The sequence below is a fragment of the Colossoma macropomum genome, unplaced genomic scaffold (genome assembly GCF_904425465.1).
Source record: "Colossoma macropomum unplaced genomic scaffold, Colossoma_macropomum, whole genome shotgun sequence".
Lineage (NCBI taxonomy): Eukaryota > Metazoa > Chordata > Actinopteri > Characiformes > Serrasalmidae > Colossoma > Colossoma macropomum.
Window position 1 is genome coordinate 28074025 of NW_023494785.1, and position 27491 is coordinate 28101515.

Here is a 27491-nt window from a genome sequence, read left to right on the forward strand (position 1 = left end):
CCTAGAATGGTGAAGAATTTAGAAATGGTGAAAGAACAGAGAGATGATTACTTGATTGCCTGATTACTGTACGGAGGATGACAGAGTACACAGAGATTGCAGTCAGAGATTGTTTTCATGTGTTGCATGCTTAGGATACCTGACTGCTGGAGATTTTTCAGCAGTTGTCTTAGACTTTCTTTGGAAGTGGTTGATTGGATACGTCCAGTTCAAGATGATTCTAAGAAGCACTTATAGTATAAAAAATACCTTCATTGCTTTTTACATCAAATTTGGGCTACACAATATGGACAAAACCGTATACTGTGATTATATAGCTGCATACTGAAAATATGCATTGCTGCAAAAGTCAGAGACCAAACTTCAATTCAAAACGGCCATTAAGTGATTTTTAAAGCTTCATTCTTTTCTATAAACTTCCATGTAGTTTTTCAAAGAAATCTGCAGGGTTATTTTTCACACCTCACAATTTCAGTCTTGAAATTGGTTGAAATTGGTCTTGGTTGCACCTTCTGCTTCTCAGGATACCAGTTACAAATTTGGACTCATCAGTCCATAAAACCTTACTCCACATTTAAGATGTCCAGTTTCCCTGTTTTAGTGCAAATTCCCTTCTTTTTTCCTCAAGAACAGCTTCTTGATAACTACACATCCTTTTGCACTTGACTATTTATCATCAGTGTTGTAGTAAAACATAGGAGCAAGAAAAAAAGTTTTTTTTTATTATTCCAAGTAATGTTAGACTTTTTACTGGGTCATTCATCATAAAATGTTCACACAATGTAAAGAGCAACTTCCATTTCAAATGCTGTATAAAATACTAAAAAATAAAAAAAGGAGTTAGAAGGTTTTGATGTGACAGCAACAATATTAAAACTATTTTGGTGAATCATTAATTGAAAATAGTCATAAGACTAGCCTGCATAATCTGTCCAGAATTATTTACGTTTGTTGGATGACTGACTATCACGCTTCATCAAAACACCAGCGTGAATACTGGTCATGCTGCTCATAGCACACATCAAATATATTGCAAAGACCACTATTGCGATAATGAATAACATGATATATTGTGCAGCCCTCTCTTCCATTTATATGGATGATTTCTAGAGACACAAAGGAGCTAAAATTTAACACGTCTGGGTTATTCTTCCGATCTTGCACTGCTGTGACCCTACTTCATTTCCGGCCCTGCTTGGTCGGTGCAGATTCAGGCCTATTCTCACCTCCTCCACAGTGCCGAGGCACTGCCACGCCACATTTCCCTCTGCTTTAATGCGAAGCCGAGACACAGCAGCCTCATGTCAGGAGTGATGCACATCATTTCCACAACTGCCAAGTCCCCTCCTCTCTTTGTTCTTTCTCTTTCTGTTCTCTCCCCAAACCTACATCATCTTTTCTCATCAGCGACTGCCTTGCGAAGAGCTGAGCACCGCAGATGAGCTAAATGTGCAGCAAAATAATTTGTTCTTCTGGATTTGTCTGCAGCTGCATATGTCAGTTTTCTGTGCATTTCATTATAAAGTTATGCAAACGGCATAAAATTTCAAAATGTAAAGAAACGGAAAGAAAAATATTTTTAACTCATGGGGCCAGTTTCTCGGTCATGGACGAAGCCTAGTCTGTGGCTAAACTGCAGTTTTGAAGATGCTTATGTAGATTTAGACCACAATTAAACTGTCTAAGAGATCAGCCCTTAATGTAAGTTGATATAACAGGAAATTCAACAATATGTACAGCTCATAATAGCTTTCTTTCGTCTACCATCACAAGCTATATCCCGTGTGCAGCATGGCACTGGTTAGTCATGCTGTCATGGTGTCAGCTTTTTATTGTGCCAGGGAAGCCAGGGGGCAGAACTGTCACCCTAAGGGTCTCACAAACAAAGGAAGGCAAGGGGTGTATTGGTTTCATCAGACATTCACGTCAGCAGTCCCGCACTGCCACACTACAGCCCGAACAGCTTTCGCCTCCATTTAGCATGCGAATTCCAGTCGTTCAAGCAGGCAGGGGTATGACGATGAGGCAGAATCGATGCTTGATTAGGACCCACAGAGGTCCCAAAGGTGCACCTGGACATGTGCTAACCCCCATCCCAAATAAATATCAGCCATGAGTGCTACCCCTAGGCTCTGTGTGAAATGTCAACACTGCAAGTGCTCAGAAAAAAGGCAGCCGCTGTGCTTACAAAGTCATGTTCGTATGTGGCAAATTTAGTGCCCTGTGCAGCCATGCAGTCTTTGAAACCAGACCAGCTTCAGCAGAATTAGTCAGAATGGCTATGTTGGCAAAGAGTTCATACAGCAATTACTCTCCTCAGCTGTAAATTAATGTAATCTTTTCTAATATTTTTAGAATGATGAAGGCTTATTATGTGACTGTCTTACATTGTATGAGTCTAAATAGCATTAGTGATCTGTAAAAGCATTTGCCCCAACCTCGGAATGTTATCAGATCATTTACACAAGACTAGATAAAAGGGATTTTAATATTTAAAATATAGATATATTTTACATTTATTCTTATTTATTTTCTTATTGTTTGATCCTGCACACTTAAAAAGATGGACCCTCAAGGGCTCTTTAGTAAAGAAAATAGTTCTATATAGAACTCAAAAGATCCCTTTGCATGATTAAAGGGTTCTTTGCACCATGAAAGTGTTCTTCAGATTGACGGAGAATGTGCTGTAGATGGTTCTATGTAGAACCTTTTTGAAAAGGGTTCTTCTATTGTTACGATGTCAAGTTTGTAATATACAACACATTCTCCATCACTCTGAAAAACCCTTTTACAATGCAAAGAACCCTATAGACATTCTATGAATGTTCATGATTCCACATAGAACCATTTTCTATACTAAGAAACTCTTGAAGAACCATCTTTTTTAAGTGTGTAGGTACTTGAGTCAATCTTACTGATTCCTTTAATGTCATTTAGGGGTTTTTATTATGTCATAAATGTTTTTTTTTTATTTGGAGACAATTTTGGAGAAATTTTGAGAAGACACACTACTGTCCCAGTATTTCTTGTTTGGAACTATACATGACTCTAATTGTTCAGCTCTGGCACCAGACTAACTTTGTAGGATGGGCTATTTGTTGTTTGCGGGCATTTCCAAACATCCCACAACATACTGATATCAGGCTATAGCCTATTACTGACAGCAGTGCAGTTATCATCCTACCTAATCCAGATCTACAATACAATAATGTCTGCTCATGACAGGCGCAACTTATACCCTAGCGAAGACCACATAACCGAGCAAAAATCAGAGATCTGAGATGTAAGTTACATGGTAAATTTGAGTACAAACAGCAGGAGCAAACTTAAAGAATCTGAACAGCCAAGCATCCTAAACTGAAAAATGTTTATGGACCATTTATATCTTTCCTTTGATTACTTGATGCAATGATATAGACATTTGCTTTGACGTTTAATATAACCTATTTAAAGCAATTTTAAAAATAGCATTTTAAGTAATCCAATGACCACAATGACAACGGCACTGATGCAGCAACTTTTGTTTTAATATATACTAACTTTTTATTTGTGCTTGACTTTGGATAGAAGACACTCTACTCTGTTAGGATATTGGGTCTCGCTTTCACAGCTAAGCCTGGCCATGCCCCCCATGTGATGCAAGGCCTCTGACTGTTGTATTTCGAACTGCAGAGCTCTTAGAGTTTTAGACACCACTTTAACCCTTTTTAAACTTAAAGGCATGTAAATATTTTTGTTGATGTGCGTAGAAATGTCTAGATCTTGCTATTTACTCTGCCAGTTTGCCATAGATGATAAATGCATTTATACTGGCCGGGGCTGATCTGGATGACTGTTTACCTAAGTATCCCAGCAGCTCACCCTAATTATGCCTATAATTGGGTTGTGTTCATCTGAAGGATCAATTACTTTTTCACACTTGACGATGGAACATGTAATCATCTTACACACCAAACAAATGATAGAAGCACAAAACCTTGGAGCCAAATATCAGAGAAAGGACAAGTGCTTTTCCACAGCACTGTGGTAACAAAAGGTCATGTAGACAGAAGGTCAGGTATAGGCCCTATTATTTTAAGCCTTCACTGGGACTGTGTAACCCTTGAGTTTAAATCAAGTGTTGCTGGGTAGTGTACTCTAGACCTCAAATGGACTTCTCACTTATTAGCAAAACTCCTTGCAAAGGACACAGTGGAATGTTCAGCTCTTCACTTTGGTCTGTGTAAAATAAAGGGAATAAACTCAGCTTGTTAGACATCATTGCTGTATTTTTGCCTCTCAGCAGAATTGTCATGTAAGAGCTGTCATTTAGAAGTGCTACGGAAGCAATCAGTAGACTGATTGGTTCTCTTGGCTTTCAGAGTGATGACATCAGCCTATCAGAGGGCAGCACAGTTGACCTGAGGAAGACTGGAGAAGAGGAAGATGAATACTCGGAGATGGCCGAGGAGGACATGGATCCCGACAATTGCTTTCCTGATGGTGGGTATATTGTATAGTGACAGAAACACTTGCGGACAGTGTTTTTTGTATTGGAAGTTTAAGGTGTTCGCTGAAACATCTGCCTTCATGAAACTGTTCATTTCATTAAAATTTAGATTGCTCATTAAGTGAATCATCATTGATCAGTTGCAACACTTATAACACTTGAGGTCTATATATTTTGTTATGGCTGTATGAGTGGATAAAATAAGCCTCATTGAATGTATGTATTACTTTCCATAATCTAAAGTCATTACTTTCATCATGTAAACGCAGGGTTCACATGCACCTCAACATAAAAAATCATGTGATTTCTATTGACCAAACACAGTTTCCACTTTTCATTACTGATGTCCACTGAGAACAACAGTAGTCAAAACCTGTTTAAAAGCAGAGGGCTGCAGTCGCAGATTTCTATCATAGCAATGTGAAGTTAGGCTTCTGCCTGCACTACTACTGATGGTTTGAAGGGTCAAATTACCAAAGTACATTTTTTAAAAATTAGCAGTGCTATAATCGATTGCATTCTTAAGAAATATGTGTGTGTTTGCTGTCAGAACAGGAAAAAAATTCAAAGTAATTTTGGACCATTTTTATTGGTCATGAATTGTTCACACAATGTGAAGAGCAATTATACAGTGAAAAGTTCATATCATCACAGACCTAGTCTCAGCAGAATTGTTAGAGTTTGCTCAGCTGAGTTCAATTAGAAGTCCATTACTTGAGGTGAACTATGCAGGGTATATTCATATATGTTGAAAGAAATGCCAATGGCAGTTGAAGATCATACATGGTAGAAGGGACACATCATCAGACTGCTCATGCTGTTGTCAAGTAGAGGCTGTTTAATATAACACATTAAACAATTAACTGACATTTAAAAGAGTAATGGGGCATTAAATTGAGTGTCCTGTGTCAGCAAAGATCTGAAAATGCCTGTCAGGAATGAAACAAGCCTCTAATCTGATGATGACTGATGCTCAATATTCATTGATGCACCAATCATATCCAATGTACTCAAACATGATGAGCAAATCAGCTGTCGTAGCATCCTTTAAGATGGCTGCTGGGGTTGTTTTAGTGTATAAATCAATGAGGAGCAGATTACAGTGAAAAGGGTTTATCTCAATGTTCACATCTCTTTATATCTTTAGTCAGGTGCTCATGCAAACACTGCTATCTTTTTTTTGTTCAGAATGTTGTAGTTATCTATATAAAGCACAATTAAAAAATATATAAAGCCTATATAGCTTGAAACTGACAGTTATTACAACACATTGTTATTGGAGCTTATAACTGATTCCAAGACCAGCTGATGAAAAAAAAAGTTTACCATACAATAAATTGCAACCCAACTGTTCAGCAATAGTTTAATTTCATGTTATTGTGAAAGACCAATAGGATGTTGTGGCACAGCTGTTTACACAGAGTTTAATCCCATGGTCTGTCAGTGTAGTCAATCAATGTAGTTCAATGGATATTTGCTTTTAGACACTTTATGTATTAAATATTTTCAATAGATGTGCTAAGATTGAGTTTGATTTGAATTCAAAAAACAGCCAAATGTTGCTTTGCTAATTATCCTTAGCGTCTTTAGTAAAGATTCGTTCTGTGTAATAGTTCTGCTAAGTCCACAGTTCTCAGGATAAGAAGTGACTAAGATTTGGTAGAAAGAGGTAGGGAGAAAGCATTTGCTTTAAAAAGGTTCAAACGGCCTGTACATGCATTAAACCATTTGGAAGAAAGGGACGGAGTCATACCGTTCAAATATGCTGCCATGTACTTTAATCTGCAGATCTCAAATGACAAGGTGGATCACCCCTTCCAGTAACAACAGAGTGGAGCATTATAACGAGAAATGTGTCATTTAAAGCAGTCTGTGGGCATTTTTTAAACTGGCTTTAAACTCTAGACTTTAGTTATTAATAGTAAGGCTTATTTTCCAGTAACTTCTATTAAACTAATATGTAAGTTGTAATTAGGGATGCACAATATGGAAATCGTGAGATGGTTAGACAATATTTTTCCATCTGCCGATGGCCTCCCGGTCAAATTACGTTTTATTGATTTTCTAAGTGAAAATAAGTTAACTCATCCTCTTAAACTTAAATGTGTAATATTTTTGCAAAATTTTAGTGCACAATTTCTATTTATTTTATTCCCAATATGTTATATTCATCAAATAAACTGTTATTGTGCATGAAAAATGTGTAGAAATATGCTCTCTGTAGAGGATGTGTACTCAGGAAATCAACAAAACGTTACATGACGGGGCGCCCAAACTTTTGCATACACCTGGGAATAATGTAAAAAATGTAGATATTGGGGCTGCATGTCTTTGCATCACAGAGAAACATATTTCCTTCTACAGAGCTACAAATGCAGTAAAATGAATAAATGGCAGATATTTTAGTGCAGTATCCCAGCGTCGCCTGAATGTTGTCTTTATCCCAGATGCAATAAATTCATCAGTTTAAAATATCGGTCAAATCTAAACATCGGACATATTTTTTAAAGCATTCATTTGTTGATAACGATATGATTCCGATGCCGTCATGTATCATTAGTTGTAATTATTTTGAAATGTAATTAATCGAACCATCAGGTTCAAAGGATTAAAAAAACATGGTGTAGTGATGAGACGTTTGTTGGTCCTCTCCCAATTCAACATATTGTGCATCTCTCCAAGCCTCACATTAGTTCATGTTTTTGAACAGAAAAAAAAAACAGAACAGAAAGCATGCTCAGTGTAACGTTTATAAATAGCGCCGCATAAGTGCTGAGACATGCTCTTAAGGCAGTCTGTGTTCTTGGTATGTTCACTGCCAAATCAGATCAGTGCCTGTGTTAATGCAAAGTAGCTTCCTGGGATATATAGACTCCGCTGTAACTCTGAGGCTTGGCTGTAATCCTTGGGCTTCTTGATTTTGCTTTGATGGCTGTTAATTGTTTGACAAATGATGATGCCGGGGTGCTAAAATGTCTAAGGCTTCCAATAGAGAGCTGGAGCGTCAGTACAAATTGAGTTGAGAGGACCCTGTTACCATAATCCCGTTATTAAATTTACAGGCAATAAGTTAATTTGGAGAAGCTCGAATACCGGTAATGGAGCTGCTTTGACGCCCATGGGAGGCTCAAATGTGATTTCATGGCAGGGACCTATTGTTATAGATGGAAGGCTTTTAAAGAGTCATTGATGCTGCTTGGGATCATGTCGCGTAACAGTCATGTCTCAGTGGCCGAGTCTGCGTAATTGCTGAAGACATGCACCTTTGTCTGAGCCCAAACGCTTGTACAGCTCGGCTCAGCGATGCTCGCTTCACAGTGTATTGCTTCTCTGGTTTTCACACGCAGGAAATCCTTTGTTTCAAACGCTGAAGTGTTGACATGATTTTTAGTGGGCTGATGTTGTGTTTTCTCCTTTTTCTCTCTTTTGTTAGTGTGCGTCCGACATTTCCAGTGCTGCGAAATCAACACTAATGAGGGGCTGGGCAAGGTATGGTGGCGGCTGAGGAAGACCTGCTTTCAGATAGTGGAGCACAGCTGGTTCGAAACCTTCATCATCTTTATGATCCTGCTCAGCAGTGGTGCTCTGGTGAGCATCGCAAACGCAAAACTCCACCAACACAAGAAATCAGATGTTACCCTAAATTTAACAACCTAAACAATGATTACGCAATTACATATTACACAATGAATCTGAATTTGCATTTCTGACGTTTTTTGCATTCTTCTCAATCCAGTCAATGACAAAAGCAGCAAAAATATGAAGAATGCTTTGTTTTGTAGAAAGAAAAAAAATCATATGCTCTTATATCTTATATCTGTGTATTTCTTAGAAGTTTGCGTGCTTCAGTGAGTTATGAGTGAGAATTAATTCTAAAATGAAACCATGTTTTTAGGGATGAACAGATATGGGAATTGCAGGCCGATGCCAATATTTTTCATGCACATATTTGCCGATGCTGATACAGATGTGGATTTGTAAACGTTTACTATATGTAGAAATTGGGACTAAATCCACTTGGATTAGGATTACATATAAATGTACACATATTTGCCCTGCATAACAAACGCAGTAAACTGATTAAAATGCAGATATTTTAGCACAGTAGCCCATCACCTAAACATTCTGCTCTTCTAGAGTACATTAAATATGTCATGTATACAACATGTGTCCACAATGTATGCAGACATTTTTAATGATTTTATTACGATATCACTGCGCATCTCTACAGTTCTAAGGGTTATTCTCAGCCTTGCGTCTAAGCCAGACCCAAATATTAAACCCAACTGCTGTAATGTTTACACCCAAATACCAGTCAGAAAAAAATCTGTTTACAGAATTATTCTTCCCATTTGGTATTGTGTAGTTGGTAGGTCTTCAGGGGAGAGCAGAAATAGGAAGGTCTATCCTGCACTCATACTGGCTCAATGAATGCTATTCCCTGCTGAATTGCCCCAATCTCAGTGACTACAAAATACATAATCAGGCTGACCCTGGAACAGTTTACAAGGGCACAGTCAGCAGGCTCTATGTTTTGCTGGCTAGGGGTGCCAGACTGCCTGCTGGCTGGTCAACTTCCAGGACCAGGCGTCTCCATGGGAGAGCTGTGGCAGGGCAACAAAAGCACAGCTTTCAGCTGACATTAATCACTTTTAACAGATGCTGCAGGCCCCTAGAGATGCTGCAAAATAATCTCCTCCATAGTTATACTTTTTTTGCAAACCGGCTTTTTCCTCTACGTTGCCAGAAGTGATCGATTTGCCACAGGAGATTTTAGGAATTCTGGAGATGGTGGGAGAGAGGATTCTGCAGTGAAACAAAGGCCGAGCGTTGAAAGCGCTGCCAGGAGCCGACTGATCTATACAACCCACGAACATTCAGTATTTTACTACCAACTGTGGCCCTTTTAAGGAGTGCTCCGCGAAGGAGTCAACAAATGTCAGAGCGAAAAAGTTCACGGCTACTGTGTAATGCTTCAAAACCTTTAACTTTCTTACTGTATAGAGCCTTCTTAACAGCACAGGAGAGCCTTTTGTTGTTGAGTGACTCACAAAGAGAGGCTAATGTCACTGGTCTGTCGGAAGGCCTGGATGCCAGGTGTGAACTAGACTGGCTGGTATTTTGGTGGCATTTACCAACACCTCCTCAGCAAACAGCTGCTCTTTCAGACATGGAGTTGAATGATCACACGTGAAAAGCAGAAGTAAGCGAAAAAAATAGTGAAGGAAAAAAAAAAGAACCAAAAACAGCCAAGTCGGCTGAAAGCAATGGAGAGGCAAATGGCCACAGATGCTTAGCGCTGACTTTCTTAATGACTCCATATATAAACTGTACTGTGCATTAGTGCATGCAAGGTCTCACATTAGCAGCTTAGAAACATACTGTAGTGTGAGGGTGCTCTAAATGCTGAAGCTCACTGTGGGTAGCCCTGCATTAGAAAGGGCCACTCTAGAGAAGAGCCAGGTCAATGGTTGATCAGGCCCCTCTACACAGTGATGATAATTAGCAGGGGGTTTGGCGCAGAGCCTCGGGTGTGTGGAAGGCATTGGAGACTCAGCTGTGTGCTGGCCACTGCGGGCTCCTTCTCGCCTCTCTGTTTGTGCCTATCAAGGCAGAATGCATCGGGCTGAACATGGAGTCATGGGATATGGAGCATGTATATTTAGCTTAACACAGGCAGTCACCTTAGCCAATATACAGTCAAACAGGTTAGCATGAGATTGTGAAACAATATATGTTATTGTCATGGTTCACACATGCACTCTCACTGTTACCTCCTGACCTCACCCTCCACTCTGTCCCTTCTACTCTGTTGACAGGCTTTTGAAGACATTTACATTGAACAAAGAAAAGTGATCAAAATTGTGCTTGAGTATGCGGACAAGATTTTCACCTACATCTTCATCTTGGAAATGATACTGAAGTGGATTGCTTACGGCTTTAAGAAGTACTTCACCAACTACTGGTGCTGGCTAGACTTTCTAATCGTTGATGTAAGTGAAATTTCATTTCCTCCTTACCTATCGATACTGTTTGCAATGTTATGGCTAAATCATATTATTCAAAGAATGTTGATGACATTTTTTAGATATGAAGAAATAATGGTGCAAATCAGTTTGTTTGCGAGCATGAAGGTATATACAGAATTCAGTTCACAAAGTATGTTGTGTGTCTTGGAAAACCAATGCTACGCTGTCTCAGAATATAAGAGAAACTACTTTAGATAGTATGTTATACAGTACTGTGAAAAGTGATCACTTCATTTATTTCATTTCCAATCAAAATGGTTATTTGTTTTTCAGTACTAGGAAAAGATATTTTTAACAGAACATTACTCAAAAGCCTCAACAACTAAATATAAAATTTTGCAGTGTTTAGTGTGTCCATCCTTTATTACAGCTTCCATTTTTTTAGGAGAGTTGCTTTCAGTTTTTCAAAGAAGTGTGCAGGGATAGTTTTCCAAAGTTCAGTCTTAGAAGTTGGTTGCATTTTCTGCTTCTCACAATCCAAGTAATTACAGACACATTCAGTGATGTTGAGGTCTGGACTCTGGGGTGATCTGTCCACAGACCTAAGAACACCAGCAGTTTTTTTGATTGATTTGCAGATTTTCTTCTTTTTTCGTCTATATGCTTTTCTCAGTGAGGGCTTCCTGACAGCTACACATCCTAGTGTTGGGTTGTCTTCTCACAGTGGAAGAATGGACAGACACACCTGTGGATTTTTTCAGATCTTAAGTAAGAGTGGAGCCTGATTTTCTCCTCTCTCTCAAATTTGGTTCTTTAAAGGATCTTTAGTAAAGACAAAGGTTCTGTATAGAACCATTTGCATGCTTTGGTTCTTCGCATGGTAAAATTATTTTTCAGATTGATGGAGAATTTGTTGTACAGTGCTGTGGATATAAAGTATTTGCCCCTTCCCAATTTCTTTTTGCATATTTGTCACACTTGAGTGTTTCAAACTACCTAGGGGAACATGGTGTTCAGCCCTGCCTGATCCTGTGTGAAAAAGTATTTGCTCCCTTAGCTACTAAATCAACAAGCTAACCAAATTCAATTGACTATTGGGTTCAGTTTCATTAGCCACACCCAGCCATGATTACTGACAGGTCTGTTGAATCTAAACATCACTGTAATAAAACCTGTCTGGCAATGTGAAGCAGGCTGGAAGGTCTTAAAAAACAGCCCATGATGCCATATCCTAAAGAGATTCTAATACAGTTATTATTGTCAAGGGTGGCACAACTAGTTATTAGGTTTAGGGGTGCAATTACTTTTTCACATGGGTGATACAAGTTTTGAATAAATCTTTGTCTACAATAAATTATCATTTAAAAACTGCATTTTATGTTGACTCATGTTGTCATTATCTTATACTAAAATTAACTGGATGACCCGAAACATTTAAATGTGACAAATTAGGGGCAAATACTTTTACACAGCACTATATATATATATATATATATATATATATATATATATATATATATATATGAGTCTATAAAGAACCATTTTCAAAATGGTTCTATATAGCACCAAAAAGGGTCCTTCTATTGTTGTAAGCTGAACATCATAACAATAGAAGAACTCTTTTTGGTACTATATGGAACCATTTTCAGAAAGCTTCCATATAGAACCATATACAACACATTCTCCATCAACTATGCAAAGAACAACTGAAGCATGCAAATGGTTCTAAATAGCGCCATTGCCCTTACTAAAGAACCCTATAAGAATCATCTTTTTTAAGTGTGTACTGTTTATCTGATGGTTGATGATCGTTTTGGTGCACAGTTGTTAGGAGCCCCTGAATCTTTTAATCACTTTTTGAACTTCAGTTTTCGAAAGTCCAGTTTTTCCACTTTTTTTCCCCTCGACTTTCTTCTTCTTATCTCCTCAGAAATACCTCCTGAAAAACTAATAATTTGTACATAATGACTATTTTGCCTAGAAATCAAATAAAGGGTGGTCTCTGACTTTGCACTGTACTGTACATGCATATGAATATACTGATATAACAATCGTGCCTAGTCACAAAGTGCCAGTGTTTAGATATATGAAATGCTCTTGCACTGAGGTTTTCTATGTTTTATTTCATTTATAGTGCATAATGTTGTAAATTAAAAAGGTCATTCTTATTAAAGCTGCTAAAAAAAACAATTAGAGCAATATACTGGAATCAGTTGTTGTCACCACCACCAAGCACTGACAGCAAAGTTCACTAGTGCAGATAACAGTAAGCGATGGAGACAATAATAATAATAATAATAATAATAATAATAATAATAATAGTAGTAGCAACAACAAAGTCTGAGTTGTTAGTTTAAGATATATGAACACAAAGTGATGGGTTTAATTGTTTGATAGCTCTCAACAATGTTTTAATGTCTCCACAAATATTATGCATGAGACTACATGCCTCTCCAGTGCTTATTGCATAAGTCTCTATGGTGAAGAGATAACTTGAGGTTTTACTCCCTCAGTCCCAAAGCAGGCTGCCTGTACTGTTCACAAATCATTATGAATATAATCTAAGCAGTTTTAGTGATTGTTCCCTATGGGCTCAAAGACCTGCTGCCCTTATCTTAATAAAATTCATTAACACAATGCGACAAACCACAAGTGCTCTCCTTACTTTTATGGCTTGGTTTAATCTTGAAAGGTGAAAACAGAGGTTCCCTGTATCTTAGATTGAGAAAAGTTGGTGATGACAATTATAGATAGACATGTGTTTTTTTTATTATTTACAAAGTCTAGCTGATTAAATACTGCAGTATAAGATTTCACGAACATCTTGAGAGGGAAACAGTAATCTTGACATTAACTGAACAAACTATAATTCAATTCACACAGATTTCACTGATTGGCATGTTGGCGCGTGCCCTCAGTTATGACCAAATTGGCACCGTGCGAGTCCTAAGGACCCTCCGGGCACTGAGGCCACTACGGGCCGTTTCTCGCTTTGCTGGCATGAGGGTAAGGACCGCTCTGACCGAGATATCCCACTAGTGGCCACTGTTAGTAAGGACTTCAGCCGATAAGTGATTATCCAGCCACTGAATAAACATTTTCATTCTCCAGGTTCACCCGGAGCCCGCTTGGTTTCTCCATGGCTCTTCAACATTTATGACTTACTCTTTCTGCAGGACTGATCGTACTTTGGGAAAGGAATCAGCGAACAGAACAGAATCAACCTCAATCAAACTAAATTATTGACCCGCTTCCGTATTTTTAACCAAGCTACCTTTTTTTCCCACTCCAGCAAGACTGAGGCCTGAGTGAGGGAGGCCTCCCCTTTTACTTTCACAGGAAGTGCTCAAGCCCTTTGCCTGGCAGGTATTGTCAGCTTGCTAACACTGCGTCTCTATCTTTTCTGTCTCCTCCACTCTCTGTCCCCCTTTTAGGTGTCTTTAGTAAGCCTCGTAGCCAACACACTAGGCTACTCTGACTTCGCTGCCATCAAAACACTTAGGACCCTCAGGGCTCTCAGGCCTCTAAGAGCTCTATCCAGATTTGAAGGCATGAGGGTAAGAGTTTCTCCTCTCTCTGTCTGTCTGTCTGTCTCTCTCTGCCACTCCGTCGTGTGAAGCCATTTTCTCACTTTCAGTGAAGAACAAGGGTTCAGTGCATTTTTGTAAAGGCTCCAAATTTTAATTCATCTCATTAAGCTGAGATACAATCAGACCTGCCTAAGTTATTGCTTGAAGTTTATAAGCTTTGATTCCGTTTATTCAATTAGCTCAATTCATATTATTCGGATAATCTACTCACAGTTAAGCACACTTCAACCCTCAAGCCATCTTTTCTCCCATTCCTCCAGCGAATTGCATTGTCATATTAAAAAACTTGTTTATTCACCACATTCCCAGTACATGTCTTGCAAACTCTCCTTTGGACTGAACTGCAGTACAATCAGCAGTACTTTGATTTAAAAGCCTGTACCCTCTGCATGTAATTTCCACTGTTCTTTTAGGTTTTAATCATGCTTCATCTATTTAATCCACAGTCTGACTAATCTGGCACTACTACATATTTCATATTTCATATATTAAAGGGAGTTCTCCAGACGGAACTGAAACATCTTGCCAGTATTACATTTCATAATTACTGTATTATGATATTATCATGTATATTACTGCATAATTTCATACTGTCCATTGCTCATAAAAATGTCTCATATGCAGCATTCTGATATGAGCTCTAGGATACAGAGCATTTGAAGTGATTTCACTGTGAACTTCACCTGTATTAGCTTTTTATAAAACATTAATATTGTTAATTACTTTTTTTCTTCATTTCCTGCCAGTATTAAAAAGCAGTTGTGATGTCATGTTAACCTTTTATAACATAACTGGGGGTCAGGACATTAAACAGTCAAAGGGAAAAAAAGCACGATATGATAAACGATTGCCTAAAAGTAGTTTATATATGGCGTGAGGTGCCATCAGTATTCTAGTAATTGAGTGTCAAACAAAGGCATTTTGTATACTGAAGTCCTTTTCCCTTTATTTTCCTTCATCAGTCATATAGCCTGTATTAGCTATTCATCCATTTCTTTATACCTGTTTACAAAAATGCAATGCTGCCTCGGTTTGTCCTTTAAATCTAAATAACATGGGGCTGATCCTGATCCAGCTTCTGTTTATTCAGCCTTAAATCAACGATAATCAGCAATATGTAACCCGTGTCTGTTGACAACCCACAGACTGAGGAGAAAATTGAATTCTAGTGCATTAGATTTGCATGCTGTGTAACAGTGAGGCCGAGGCACACGGAATTCCCCCTCCACCGCTGTAAATCTGGCAAATACGATTAGACGTCACAGCGCTTTAACAGCTGCTGCCAGAGGCACATTGCTTTCTTTACATGGGTAAAGAAAGTGCAGTCTCATTCTCAGAAGATCAGCTGGGTGGCAGATCCCTTTGTGACACTTTTCTTCATCTGACAATTTGGCCAAACTTGTATCGCTGAGGCTCTTTGAAAATGAGACATCAACAGCCAACCTCTGCACTTTTAGCAGCTTTCATTGTTCACGTTAAACCGAGAGCTTATTTATTCTGATTCAAAATAAAACCTCTAAGACGTCGTATATCTCAAGGCTCTTAGAATTAAGGTACTCTTCTAAGAATGGCCTCCAGCACTGCTGCTGTCAGACTCTAATAATAAATGAATCTATATTTGCCAGATTTCTCTGCTCACTTTGTGCGGTGATGTTCTGTCGCTCTCCTGTTGTTATTCCATAATGCCACCTACCTAACAGCCAGTATTACCAAAGTGCTATTAAGATGGTCCTATATATCTGTTCACAAAGGCTTAAAAAAACTCATTTCTTTCACTGTGCCGTGCTGAAAGCTTTTATTTTGGTCCTTTGGTTTGTTAGACTTTGGTTTTTCCAAATATGGATGCATATGACTATCAGTGTTATTTTACATTCTTCATTTCATCTTTATGTTGGTATTTAGAAACGGCGGGTAGAATTAGAATTAAATATCTTGAGTCATCTGTAAATATGTAGATATTAAAACAAGAGAATAAACGGGTCCCAGTGAATGTCTGAAGTCTCTGACAGCTGTTTGTATCCATGGGAACCAGGTGGTGGTGAACGCTCTGATCGGGGCCATCCCCTCCATCATGAACGTCCTGCTCGTCTGTCTCATCTTCTGGCTCATCTTCAGCATCATGGGAGTGAACCTGTTCGCCGGAAAATTCGGCCGCTGCATCAACCGCACAGGCTTCATCTACAACTCCTCGCACGTTAACAACAAGACGGAGTGCCTGGCGATGAACGACTCTCAGTACTACTGGACAAAAGTAAAAGTGAACTTTGACAACGTGGGCGCAGGCTACCTTGCACTGCTTCAAGTGGTGAGTGTGACTCCCCTCACCAACACCCCAAAAACACACACACACGCTCAGTATGAAACTTTTCTTTTTTTCTTCTTTCTTTCCGTTTCCTACTTTTTCCGCTGCCCACCTCTGCCTGTCCATGAGTACGAATCAATCAACAAGTCAGCGGGAACTTTATTTTTAGCTGCCGCTGGGGCCATTATACAGAATTTTGTTCTCAGCGAGAGTGCATGCACTTCGTTCTTCATTTTAACTTAGTTGGTGCGGTAGCCTAGCAACAAGTCACTTAGCTCCTTTCCATCACCTTCTTCTGACTTCACTCAATACAAACCTTCCATTTGCATCTAGAAATAGTCAGTCCTGGACCATTCACAAAAGGCCTATAATTACTGATAACCAAGGCAAAAAAAGGACCAACTGTAGTGATTTCTGCTGATAAGCACTTGCTTGGTTTGAAAGAGGGCTCCCCTTATTCATTTTTCCCCTTCTGCATTTAGAAAATATATGCATTCAAAGGATGTCCATATTTGTCCATCACCCCATCATTCACAGGGGCCTGTTTACTGATCAGGATTAACAGTCAACACCTAATTTATTGAATAATGGACATTAAGTTGTCCATTACTGAGAAAAGGATCTAGGACAGATAAGTGATTTCAGTTTCACAGCTGTGAAGCCCTGAAAGAAAGGATGATCCTGTGGGGGATGTCCTGTAATACAAGCCTGATATTAATAAAGTCTGTTAATAAATACAGTTACACAGATACAGTACAACAGCCAGACATGACTATGGCATCTGCATCACAGTTTGCATCACAAAAAAACAGTCTACATATTGTAGTCCATGCTTCATGATTAAAGTGCACATGTCAAAAGATCTTAAGTTGGTTTGTTTTTCTGCTTAGGCTACGTTTAAAGGCTGGATGGAAATCATGTACGCAGCAGTGGATTCAAGAGCTGTAAGTGTAGAATTTCTTAATGAATATTTATGTCTCTTAATATTATTATTTTACATAGTAGGGGATCCTATTTATGAATAATGAATATACAGTACAATCCCATTGTCATTTCACCTAAAGGATAAATAAACAATATAAATGACATTAAATATTGAATTATGAACTACATAATAAGGTATATTTGCAATATATAAAGCCGGTAGATTAACTGACAATTCACTGGATGTTGATTTCCAGCTGTAACCAGACATACTTTATGGCAAGTTAATTTTAAAATGAATTCCCAGGGATCACTATGGAATTTCTTGTTTTTCTCAATTAATTAAAAATATTACAGTTCAGAGTAAACATAGTTTAGTAAGTGTTAATCTCTTGGTTGATCATAAAAACGCCTTATCTCTGTCTAATGCAACAGGTGGAGGAGCAGCCAGTTAAGGAGATCAACCTATATATGTACCTGTATTTTGTTATTTTCATCATCTTTGGGTCATTCTTCACCCTAAACTTGTTCATTGGTGTGATCATTGACAACTTCAACCAACAGAAACGAAAGATAAGTATAAAAACAAAGAGTGTTTCTGTTCTGATCAAGGCTTACAAGCATGAATGTTGGTCCAACATGTGATTTGAACACAGATTAATACTAATAAATAGTTTGAAACTGTTTTAACACTAGATATCAATAATAACAGTGGAGTTCTTCTATACTTAGGTGGGCAGGACATCTTCATGACTGAAGAACAGAAAAAGTATTACAATGCCATGAAGAAGCTCGGATCTAAAAAACCTCAGAAGCCTATTCCTAGGCCTTTGGTGAGTTATTCTGATACATCTGGACCAAAATAATGCTGTTAATATATTGTGTAACGTATGTCTCCACTTTATATACTCAATTAAATGATGTCAGAGTATGAACTGAGGTTGCATATAAATGAGCTCAAATTTACACATTATTTTTCTCAATACATCTCATTTTCAGTGAAGGCACACAGCTTTAGCTAATGTACTGAGTCTAAATCTGGTTGTCAGAACTAAAAGTAGACCTAAGTTCAGTGTTTGCCTGTAATATGTTAATGAATACAGTCAGAGGGGAGCTGATCTTAGATACAAGCTTATGTAACTGTGAGGACGTGTCTTTCTCCCATCCAGAACTCAGTGCAAGGATTCTTCTTTGACTTGGTGTCAAAACAAGCCTTCGACATCATGATCATGCTGCTTATCCTCCTCAACATGGTGACCATGATGGTGGAGACAGATGAACAGTCCCCTCGCATGGAGTCCATCCTGTACAACATCAACCTGGCCTTCATTGTCATCTTCACCACTGAGTGCATCATCAAGCTCATCGCCCTCCGCTGCTATTTCTTCACCATCAGCTGGAACATCTTTGACTTTGTGGTGGTCATCCTTTCCATTGTGGGTAGGTAAACAAGGCAAGACTGTACAACTCTCAGTGAAAGTCAGTATAGAACTGACGTGGTCACTACTGGTCAGTACAGAACTGACTTTCCCAATTAAATTCAGTATAAAAGTCTTGGAACAGCTTTTATATTAGACTAAAAGGATTTCAAAAAATCCATTACATGTAAGAGCAGGCTTGGCCTGAGTTCTGGAATGCCTGAGAATGAAAAAGAGAAATAAAATAGGAAAGCGAATGTTGTATTCCTGCACAGTAAGCTGAACTCTATGTCCCGGTCCTCATCAATCACAACAACCTACGTCAATCACTACTATGTACTGCAGAGCCATGAGAGCTGATCCAAAAGGCACACTTAGTTTTTACACAGGCACATCTATGCGAGTTACATGCAGAATCGTCGGTTGGGGAACGTAGATGGGTGGGGTGCTTTATTAGTAATGTTTCAGCCAATCATATTACTGGTCTCGTACCGTTTAAGTGGCTGTGCTAACAACACTGGAGGATCACTGAAAATAGCTCACTTACTGAGGCAGTACCAAGAAAGCCTCATCACTGAGGAAGCCAAGGGGCCAAACAGCAGAACAAAACAATTAACAACTAGAACAAGTAACACGTAAAAGGTATGAGGTATAACGACATGGCTATGAAGCCAATCTTTCTTGTACTTTAATAGCCCTTTATTTAAAAGAGGCAGTCTAGAGACGCAACATATGAGGGGATAACGTCTTTCTTCATAAAGTTATAAACTAAAAGAAAATCTCAGGTAAAAAAGAACTGAAAAAATATAGGTGGCACAGTTTTTAACAAAAAAACTGAAAACTGAGCGCCCAAAGCTCATTGGGCTGTTAGACAATAGGCTGTAATGAGCTCTAAATAGGCAAGAAATCTATAGTCAGATGAGTCTTTCAACTTAAAATATGCATGAACATAACACAACTGACCCAAAGCTGCTCAACTGCTCCTCAGGTTTCTCACTGCAATCACTTTCTAACATTTTATCCTCTCTCCTCTGTTAATAATCTGAACTCTGAATGCTGTTGTTGAGTTTATTTGATATAGAATGTGACCTAACAAAGATGAAAAATCTGAGATTTTTTATTTGAGTCTGTTTCACAAACTACTATTTTGAACAACAAAACACATGAATATGAATTTCAGTGAAACATCAGTTGTGCTTTATCGTTATTCTGATTAAACCAACCAATAATAAGCACTTACTGATCTGAATTCTGTTCTGAATAAGCTCACAAGCTTGGAATAAAAACATCCAACAATAAAGGAAACCTCATGCATATTTTACACAGTGATAGAAACCTGGTAGCACATGCAAAGCTCTAGTCCTACACACTGAAATTGATAAAAATGATTCTACTGTTGGTAGCAGGGATGTGCACATGGAGTAACTCCTCCAGCAGCAGATTTAAACAGCCTTCCTTTTCCTCACCTCATCACACACTACTTTACAGTACTGCACACCAATTTACCAAAATGAACAGTGAAAAGTCAAAGATACCAGTATGTTATACCAGTGCAAACAACAGTCCCTGCACACCCAGAGCTACACTATAGAGCCCATAGTGTAATTCATTTTGCTTGGTCATATTAAATAATAGTCATCTGCAGCAGCTAAACACAGCTGCAGAATCAAGGAATCCCCCAGGAGTGGAAAACCTCTTCATTAGCCACATGGAGAAGATTTACAGTGAAGCCAACATACCCTTGGCTTGACTTATCAAGGTCTACCTTCAATGCAATTGTGCAGCACTATATCTAACAAGAAAAGGGCAGACCATGCTTAAGTAATAAGCCCTGGCCAGCTTTTAGAGTGGATACTCCACATGTCCCTGATGAGGGAATGAACAAAGCCAAAGGGTTAGCAGCAGATGGAGTGACCATCCCTGAAAAAGGGGTGCCTCAGTTAAGGTGAAGGTAATTGCAGCAATCAAGCCTGTCAGCTCAGGTGATTGGGGAGTGATTGAGGTTTGAGCCATCTGACGGTTGTTAGCCGGGGAGCCGGAAGGTTGACGTATGGTTGTGTAGCCCAGTGCCTTCCTTGACCATATTTCAAGTAGGCAGTACTGTGGGTCAAGCTAAACACCTCCACCCACGTTTAGTCTACGGAGAGAGGATCACAAATCAGAAAAGGCGCAGTTTAACACTTGGGGAATGGTAAACAGCGTGAGCACCTTGTAAATCATCAGTTGCTTGACAAAAGTGATTACATGTTTGGCTACAGTTGGACAGTTTGAGTTGTTTATAATATGTTTGGGAATTATCTATTATGTATACAGACAGGTGAGGAAACACCTTTTTAACTCAGATACACATTTACATACATTTGTTCACAGTAATGAAGAATCTTATATGATGTCACTGTTATACAGTTCTGTGCAAAAGTCAGACCACCTTTTAATGTATTTAATTTGCAGCCATTAAGTACAAGATTTTTAAGCTTCAAAAAAAAAACATTTAACAGAAAATTGCACAAAAGCCTCAACAAATAAACAGATATTTTTTTCAGTATTTAGTGTGTCCAATGGTTTTTTTACAGCTTCTGTTCTTTTCAGAAGACTTGCTTTCAGTTTTTCAAAGAAATTTGCAGGGATATTTTTCCACAACTCCAAACTTCAGTCTTAGAGGTGGGTTGCATTTTCTGCTTCTCACAAAATCCAATCAACCACAAACACATTCAGTGATGTTGAGGTCTGGACTTCAAGATGGCCAGTCCATTGTTCTGAGAACACCAGAAGCTTCTTTGTTTCATTTGCTATTTTTCTTTTCTTTTTTTCCTCTTTCCTGTTCTCAGTAACAGCTTCTTGACAGCTGCACATCCTTTCAGAATCAGATCTGAAGCAAGAGTGGAGCTTGAGTTTCTCTCAAGGATGAAAGCTTTAAGTTCTGTTTATCCGATGGTGACAGTTTTAGTGATTCATCCAGTCTTGCATAGTTGTTAGGAGTCCTATTTTCCTTTGACCTTCCCCTTCCTTATGCAAATGGATTATCTTAAATCCTACCTGCTCAGAAGTATCTCCTGAAAAATTTATAACTTGTACTTAATGGCTATTTTGACTGGAAATTAATAAACAAATGCTGGTCTCTGACTACACAGTACTGTAGATATGCTTCTTATAACACATCCTTTATCAAATGACTGATTTATTTCATTCTTCTTGCAGGTATTGTCCTTGCGGATATCATTGAGAAATACTTTGTGTCACCCACTCTTTTCCGAGTGATCCGGCTGGCCAGAATAGGACGCATCCTCCGCCTCATTCGGGGAGCTAAAGGAATCAGAACGTTACTCTTTGCCTTAATGATGTCTTTACCTGCACTGTTCAACATAGGTCTCCTACTGTTCTTGGTCATGTTCATCTACGCCATTTTTGGCATGGCAAACTTTGCCTATGTGAAGAAACAAGGTGGAATCGATGACATGTTCAACTTCGAGACGTTTGGCAACAGCATGATCTGCCTCTTCCAGATAACGACATCAGCTGGCTGGGACAGTCTGCTCAGTCCCATTCTGAACAACTCACCTGAGGAGTGTGACCCCAACATCCCACACACTGGCACAAATGCTCGGGGCAACTGTGGGAACCCATCGGTGGGCATCACCTTCTTTGTAACTTACATCATCATTTCCTTTCTCATAGTCGTGAACATGTACATAGCCATTATCCTGGAGAACTTCAGCGTGGCCACAGAGGAGAGCACCGAGCCGCTAAGCGAGGATGATTTCGAGATGTTCTATGAGGTCTGGGAGAAGTTTGACCCTGAGGCCACGCAGTTCATTGAGTACGCCAAGCTTTCGGATTTTGCTGATACGCTGTCGGAGCCTCTGCGGATCGCCAAGCCCAACAAAATCAAGCTGATTTCCATGGACCTGCCCATGGTGAGCGGTGACAAGATTCATTGCCTGGACATCTTGTTTGCCTTCACCAAGCGCGTGCTGGGCGAGTCAGGGGAAATGGACGCTCTTAAGCAGCAGATGGAGGAGAAGTTCATGATGGCGAACCCATCCAAAATCTCCTATGAACCCATCACCACAACACTACGGCGCAAGCAGGAGGAGGTTTCGGCCGTGGTTATACAGAGGGCCTTCAGAAGGCATCTAGTGCGGAGGCAGCTGAAGCAAGCCTCGTTTCTGTATCGCCAGATCAACTTAGAGGGAGCTGCCAAAGTGGACGACAGTCCACCAGAGAAGGAAGGACTCATAGCCTCCCTGATGAAGGAGAATTATGGACCCGAGGCAGAGGACCTGTCCTCCACCTCCTCGCCGCCGTCTTACGACAGCGTGACGAGAGCTACTAGTGAAATTTTCCAAACTCTAATAGCCGAGCCCAGGAATAGTGACCTGAGCAAACCTTATCCTGAACCTGACAGAGACCGTGAGACATTTCTGTAACGTTAAGCGAGAAATGTTCTCAGACTTTAATCTTTATTATTACTTTTTTTTTTCTTTGTTTACAGAATGTAACATAGCTCAAACACACAAAACTCAATCTTGATACATGTGTGACATATGTGACATCAAGACTGCAACGTTTTTGTAGGACAAGTTGATGTTTTTAATTCTCCTGTGGTTCACGTTTTGTTTGAATATACAAGGGGGAAGTGTAAATCACGTAGACAGCTCACATCAACTTTGCTTCACAGTTTATATGCATGAGCGAGATTCTGCAGCAGTCACTGCAGTTATATCACAGATGTAATAATCATATGTTAGACTGAAAGAAATACAGTTTATCAACATTTACAAAGTATGCCTGACCGTCTGAGTTCATTAAAGGTCTTACTTAAATTGGTGTGATTTCCTTCTGACAATAGCTTTCGCGTTATGTAGAAGAGGCAAGAGTATGACAATAGTGGTATATAGCCTTGTTAATGTTATCAGTCTATCATATTTTTAAAACCATTTTTGATACAGCTAAGTATGAAAATTACCTCTGTCCAGGTTGTGTCACTAGCGATGAGAAGGGGAGCAGGAGGAGGATAGGTGGGAATGTTTTACATTATTTTGATTTCAGTTTTTATTTTTTTTTTCGTTTTTTATGTTCCCATTTATATCAACAAGTCTATCATAAATAGTCTGGTCTTGTTACAGGGTGCTGTAATGAAGACTAGAAGAAAGACAATCAAACATGCCTCAGCAACAGTCTCTTGTGAATAACATCTGTCTTTATCAATGACAACCGAAAGACTGTACACGCTTCTTTTGCAACTATCAAACGTGCTACATATTTACACCTTTAGTAGATTTATTTCAATTGTGAAGTATTTATTTTGCATGTTGAAATGGCATCATTTAGAGATGTAATGACCACTTTCTTTGTACGGCTGTAAAAGATTCTTATTTTGCACATACTGTGTTCAGCAATAATTTGCTACTTTTTAGGTCACATTAGAACATTGATTTAGGTGTATATTTAAAACTAAAAGCGAGTAATTTCTACGATGTCGGCCTCATCTCTAAGGGAAACCTCTCGCTGTCTCCATGGCTTATACTTTATTACAAAACACTGCAGCACATTTGTTTTGTTTTGTATCTCAGACTCATTAGGCGATTAAACCACTTGAGTATGTTTTTCAGGTCAGGTGAGCAGGTTTGTTGAAGGGCTGTTTTTGTAGCAATAGACCCCAACTGTGCCTGGTAAAACTTCAGTCCTGTTTCCCCCCCTCACCACTGCAACAGACTCCTCACCATCAAAAGGCACAGTAAACCTGTTCAATGCTTGATGAGTATATTTGTTAGCATTTATAGCAGTGAACTAAATTTGCGGTGAGCAATAACAGTTTAGTCCCCGACTTTTAATCGTTTCCACCAATTCAAATGTGTAGTACAAGCAACCCTCATGGACAAAAGGGCATACATTTCAATGCCTGACTATACAAAAATACAATAAAGCATTTAATAAATGCATTTAGATGTTCTATCATAACAGGAACATGTTATTTGCAATTCTAATAAGGACTATTAGAGTCCTACATGTTTAAAACATGGAAGCACAAAGAGAGAAGCATACAGTGCCTGTTTACAGTACTGTGCAAAAGCCAGAGATCATAATTTAATTTCCAGTCAAAATGGCCTTTAATTTCAAATTATTAATTTTTCAGCATCAGGAAAAAAACAGAAAACTTTACAGAAGCCTCAACAGCTAAATAGAATACAGTTTCTATTCTTTTTGGAAGTCTTGCTTTCAGTTTTTCAGAAATCTACAGGGATATTTTTTCACATCTCCAAAGTTCAGTCTTAAAAGTTATTTTCTGCCACTCATGATCCAAGTGATAACAAACACATTCAATGATGTTGAGGTCTGGACTTTGGGGTGGACAGTTCATTGATCTAAGATTTTTTTGGCCTTTTTTATTATTATTCCTTTTCTCTGTAACGGCTTCTTGACAGCTACACATCCTTTCAGACTGATAGCACTGAGTTGTCTTCTCAGATGAAAACTTTATACTGTTTATCTGATAGTGACAGTGTTGGTGGTCTGCCAGGTCTTGCACAGTTGTTAGGAGACTTTTTCTGTTCGTTTGAATCATTTTTTAAACTCAGATTTCCCCCCACTTGTTTTACATTGACTTCCCCCTTACTTATGCAGGTAGATTATCTTATATCTAATCTCCTTAGAAATATCTCTTGAAGAGTTAATCATTTGCACTTGGTAGCCATTTTGACTGGAAATTAAATGAAGGATGGTCTCTGACTTTTGTGCTGTATGGTATATGTTTTAAAGGGAATACAAAGGCACCTAATGGGGAATCATTCTGGATTAACCGACTTAATCTTAGGGAAACACCAGAGATCTTTCAGAAGGATGACAAGGCAAATACTATTGCTGGTCAACATGACAGCATTTCCCCTGAGAGAAATGTATTCTCCTATTTACTTCTATATTGTGAGCCTTAAAAAGAAAAAACAAAAGTATTTTACGAAATTGAGAATCTACAGGCATTTATGTCGTCGCTGTCCATAGACAAACAAGTATCTCCAAAATGGTCACTTTACAGGAGAAGGCAAATACTTTCTTTTTCTTTCTTCTTTTAAGTTTATGTAAATTATGTATGTTTTATTTTTGGAGCATTTCTATAGGTGCATTCATCATGAAATCTTCACACATGTAAAGGGCAGTTGCTGTAATCAAATTATGTAGAAAAAAATGGAGAATTTTTTTTTTGGACAGCGAAAGCATGTGGGTTGCTTGCATTACATTTATAGAGAAAGACTTTTCTATGATATGAATGAAATTATCTTCAATTTACAAATGGAAACCACTATTTTAATTCAATTTTACACAAGAAACATTGTTTCACACCCTGGACTGAATGACTACAATTTCTGTCCTTCAGAATAAATCAGTTTGTGGGGTGGAATTTGTAGTGGGTTAATGTGAGTACTGCTGTAGGCACTTCCTGTGCTCAGATCTGTACACTACAGCATCCAGCGTTACATATAAGCAGTCATAATAGCATCTGTCTACTGTTTTTTTTTTTTTGTCTTTTGTCTTGAACCTAAAAAAACAGAAACAATAGCAACTGGAATTCTTATGATGAACTGCCTTTGGTGAAATTACTTTTGCACAGGAGAGGAGCCATATATTACACAAAAAAAGTTGTATGTTTGCCTGTTAAGTGTGCGTGTCAATCTGCTGAGTGCCTGCAAGTTCACGCGTGTGCGTACGTGTATACGTTCTTCAACATGCCATGCAGTGCTGCTTCTATGTCAGGGGACGAGGCAGAGGCCGTTGCTGTTAGTTGCTTGATCTAATAACTGCAGATGGGTTCTATGTGGTGGAAGCAGAGCAGATTTGGTTTGACGTTCAGACGGGGGGGGGGGAATCTAAGGCCCCCTTCTGTCGAGTGCTTAGCATCTCTCTCAACCTGCTTACAAAACCAAAGAGTCTAGTCCAATTACTTTCGGCAGAGGAGGAGAGAAAGGACAAAATACTTGTTTCTTAGTATTTGGACACCAAAATACATAGACATAAAAATATACAGTATAATGGTACAGCAACACAGCTGAGTTATACAGCACTAATAGCCCAAACTCACATAATGACAAGGACAGCTTTAGAAAATATTCAAAATGAAATTTTGTTTTAAGTTGGAATCCCTAGAAATTCTATTTACATCCATGTACGTACACAGTCTACCTGGCTTTCGCGATATCCATGGCAGGTTATAAGAGTGCATTCACTGAAATGTAACTCCCTACAGTATAAAGTCAGACTGATGGTGGAAAAGCATCAAGGAATCTGTTGTATCTGGATGTTGACACTAATTCATAAAACCCCTCAGCACATGTACATAGAATGTACCAAATGACTCTGTCCACATTCTATATTTTTGCCTTGATACCCAAAATACTGATCAATAGGGGTTCATTATAATGTGTATTCTATCACCCGCAAATTAAGCACAGGGACACTTTTCTATCTACTGTATGTTTTCAAAAGATATCCGTTTGTGCAATACAAGAGCAGATACAGGAACTAAAAGGCATATTTTGTCTATGCTTTGCATATATAATGTATAAATACATTATACAGTGTATTTTATAAATGGTAGAATTTGCTACATTTACTTTTTGTTTGTTTTTTTTTTTTTTTTTTTAGATTTTTTTCTATGAAAATTCAATGAGCAAATTCTAGGAGATTTATGCTGCCGGATAAGGGTGCAAAAAAAAAAATGTTTGTCTGATGAAACGTTGCGGAGCTGATCTTGGATCAGTCTCCTAATTCTAAAAATGTTCGCCAATAGAGATGACCAAACAGGGC

The 27491-nt window shown here is 38.7% G+C and overlaps 1 protein-coding gene across 3 annotated transcripts in view; it reads left to right on the forward strand.

Moving 5' to 3' along the window:
• The window catches only part of scn5lab (sodium channel, voltage gated, type V-like, alpha b), a 128805-nt gene extending 105686 nt beyond the window's left edge, over positions 1–23119 (forward strand). For all 3 annotated transcript variants that reach the window (XM_036589571.1, XM_036589554.1, XM_036589563.1), the window contains exons 17-26: positions 4362–4482; positions 7923–8077; positions 10309–10482; positions 13893–14015; positions 16081–16353; positions 17241–17294; positions 17710–17851; positions 18007–18107; positions 18444–18714; positions 21891–23119. In XM_036589571.1, the coding sequence (XP_036445464.1) occupies positions 4362–4482; positions 7923–8077; positions 10309–10482; positions 13893–14015; positions 16081–16353; positions 17241–17294; positions 17710–17851; positions 18007–18107; positions 18444–18714; positions 21891–23119 (2643 nt within the window). The remainder of the gene's footprint in view (positions 1–4361; positions 4483–7922; positions 8078–10308; positions 10483–13892; positions 14016–16080; positions 16354–17240; positions 17295–17709; positions 17852–18006; positions 18108–18443; positions 18715–21890) is intronic.
• The last annotated feature ends 4372 nt before the right edge of the window (positions 23120–27491 follow it).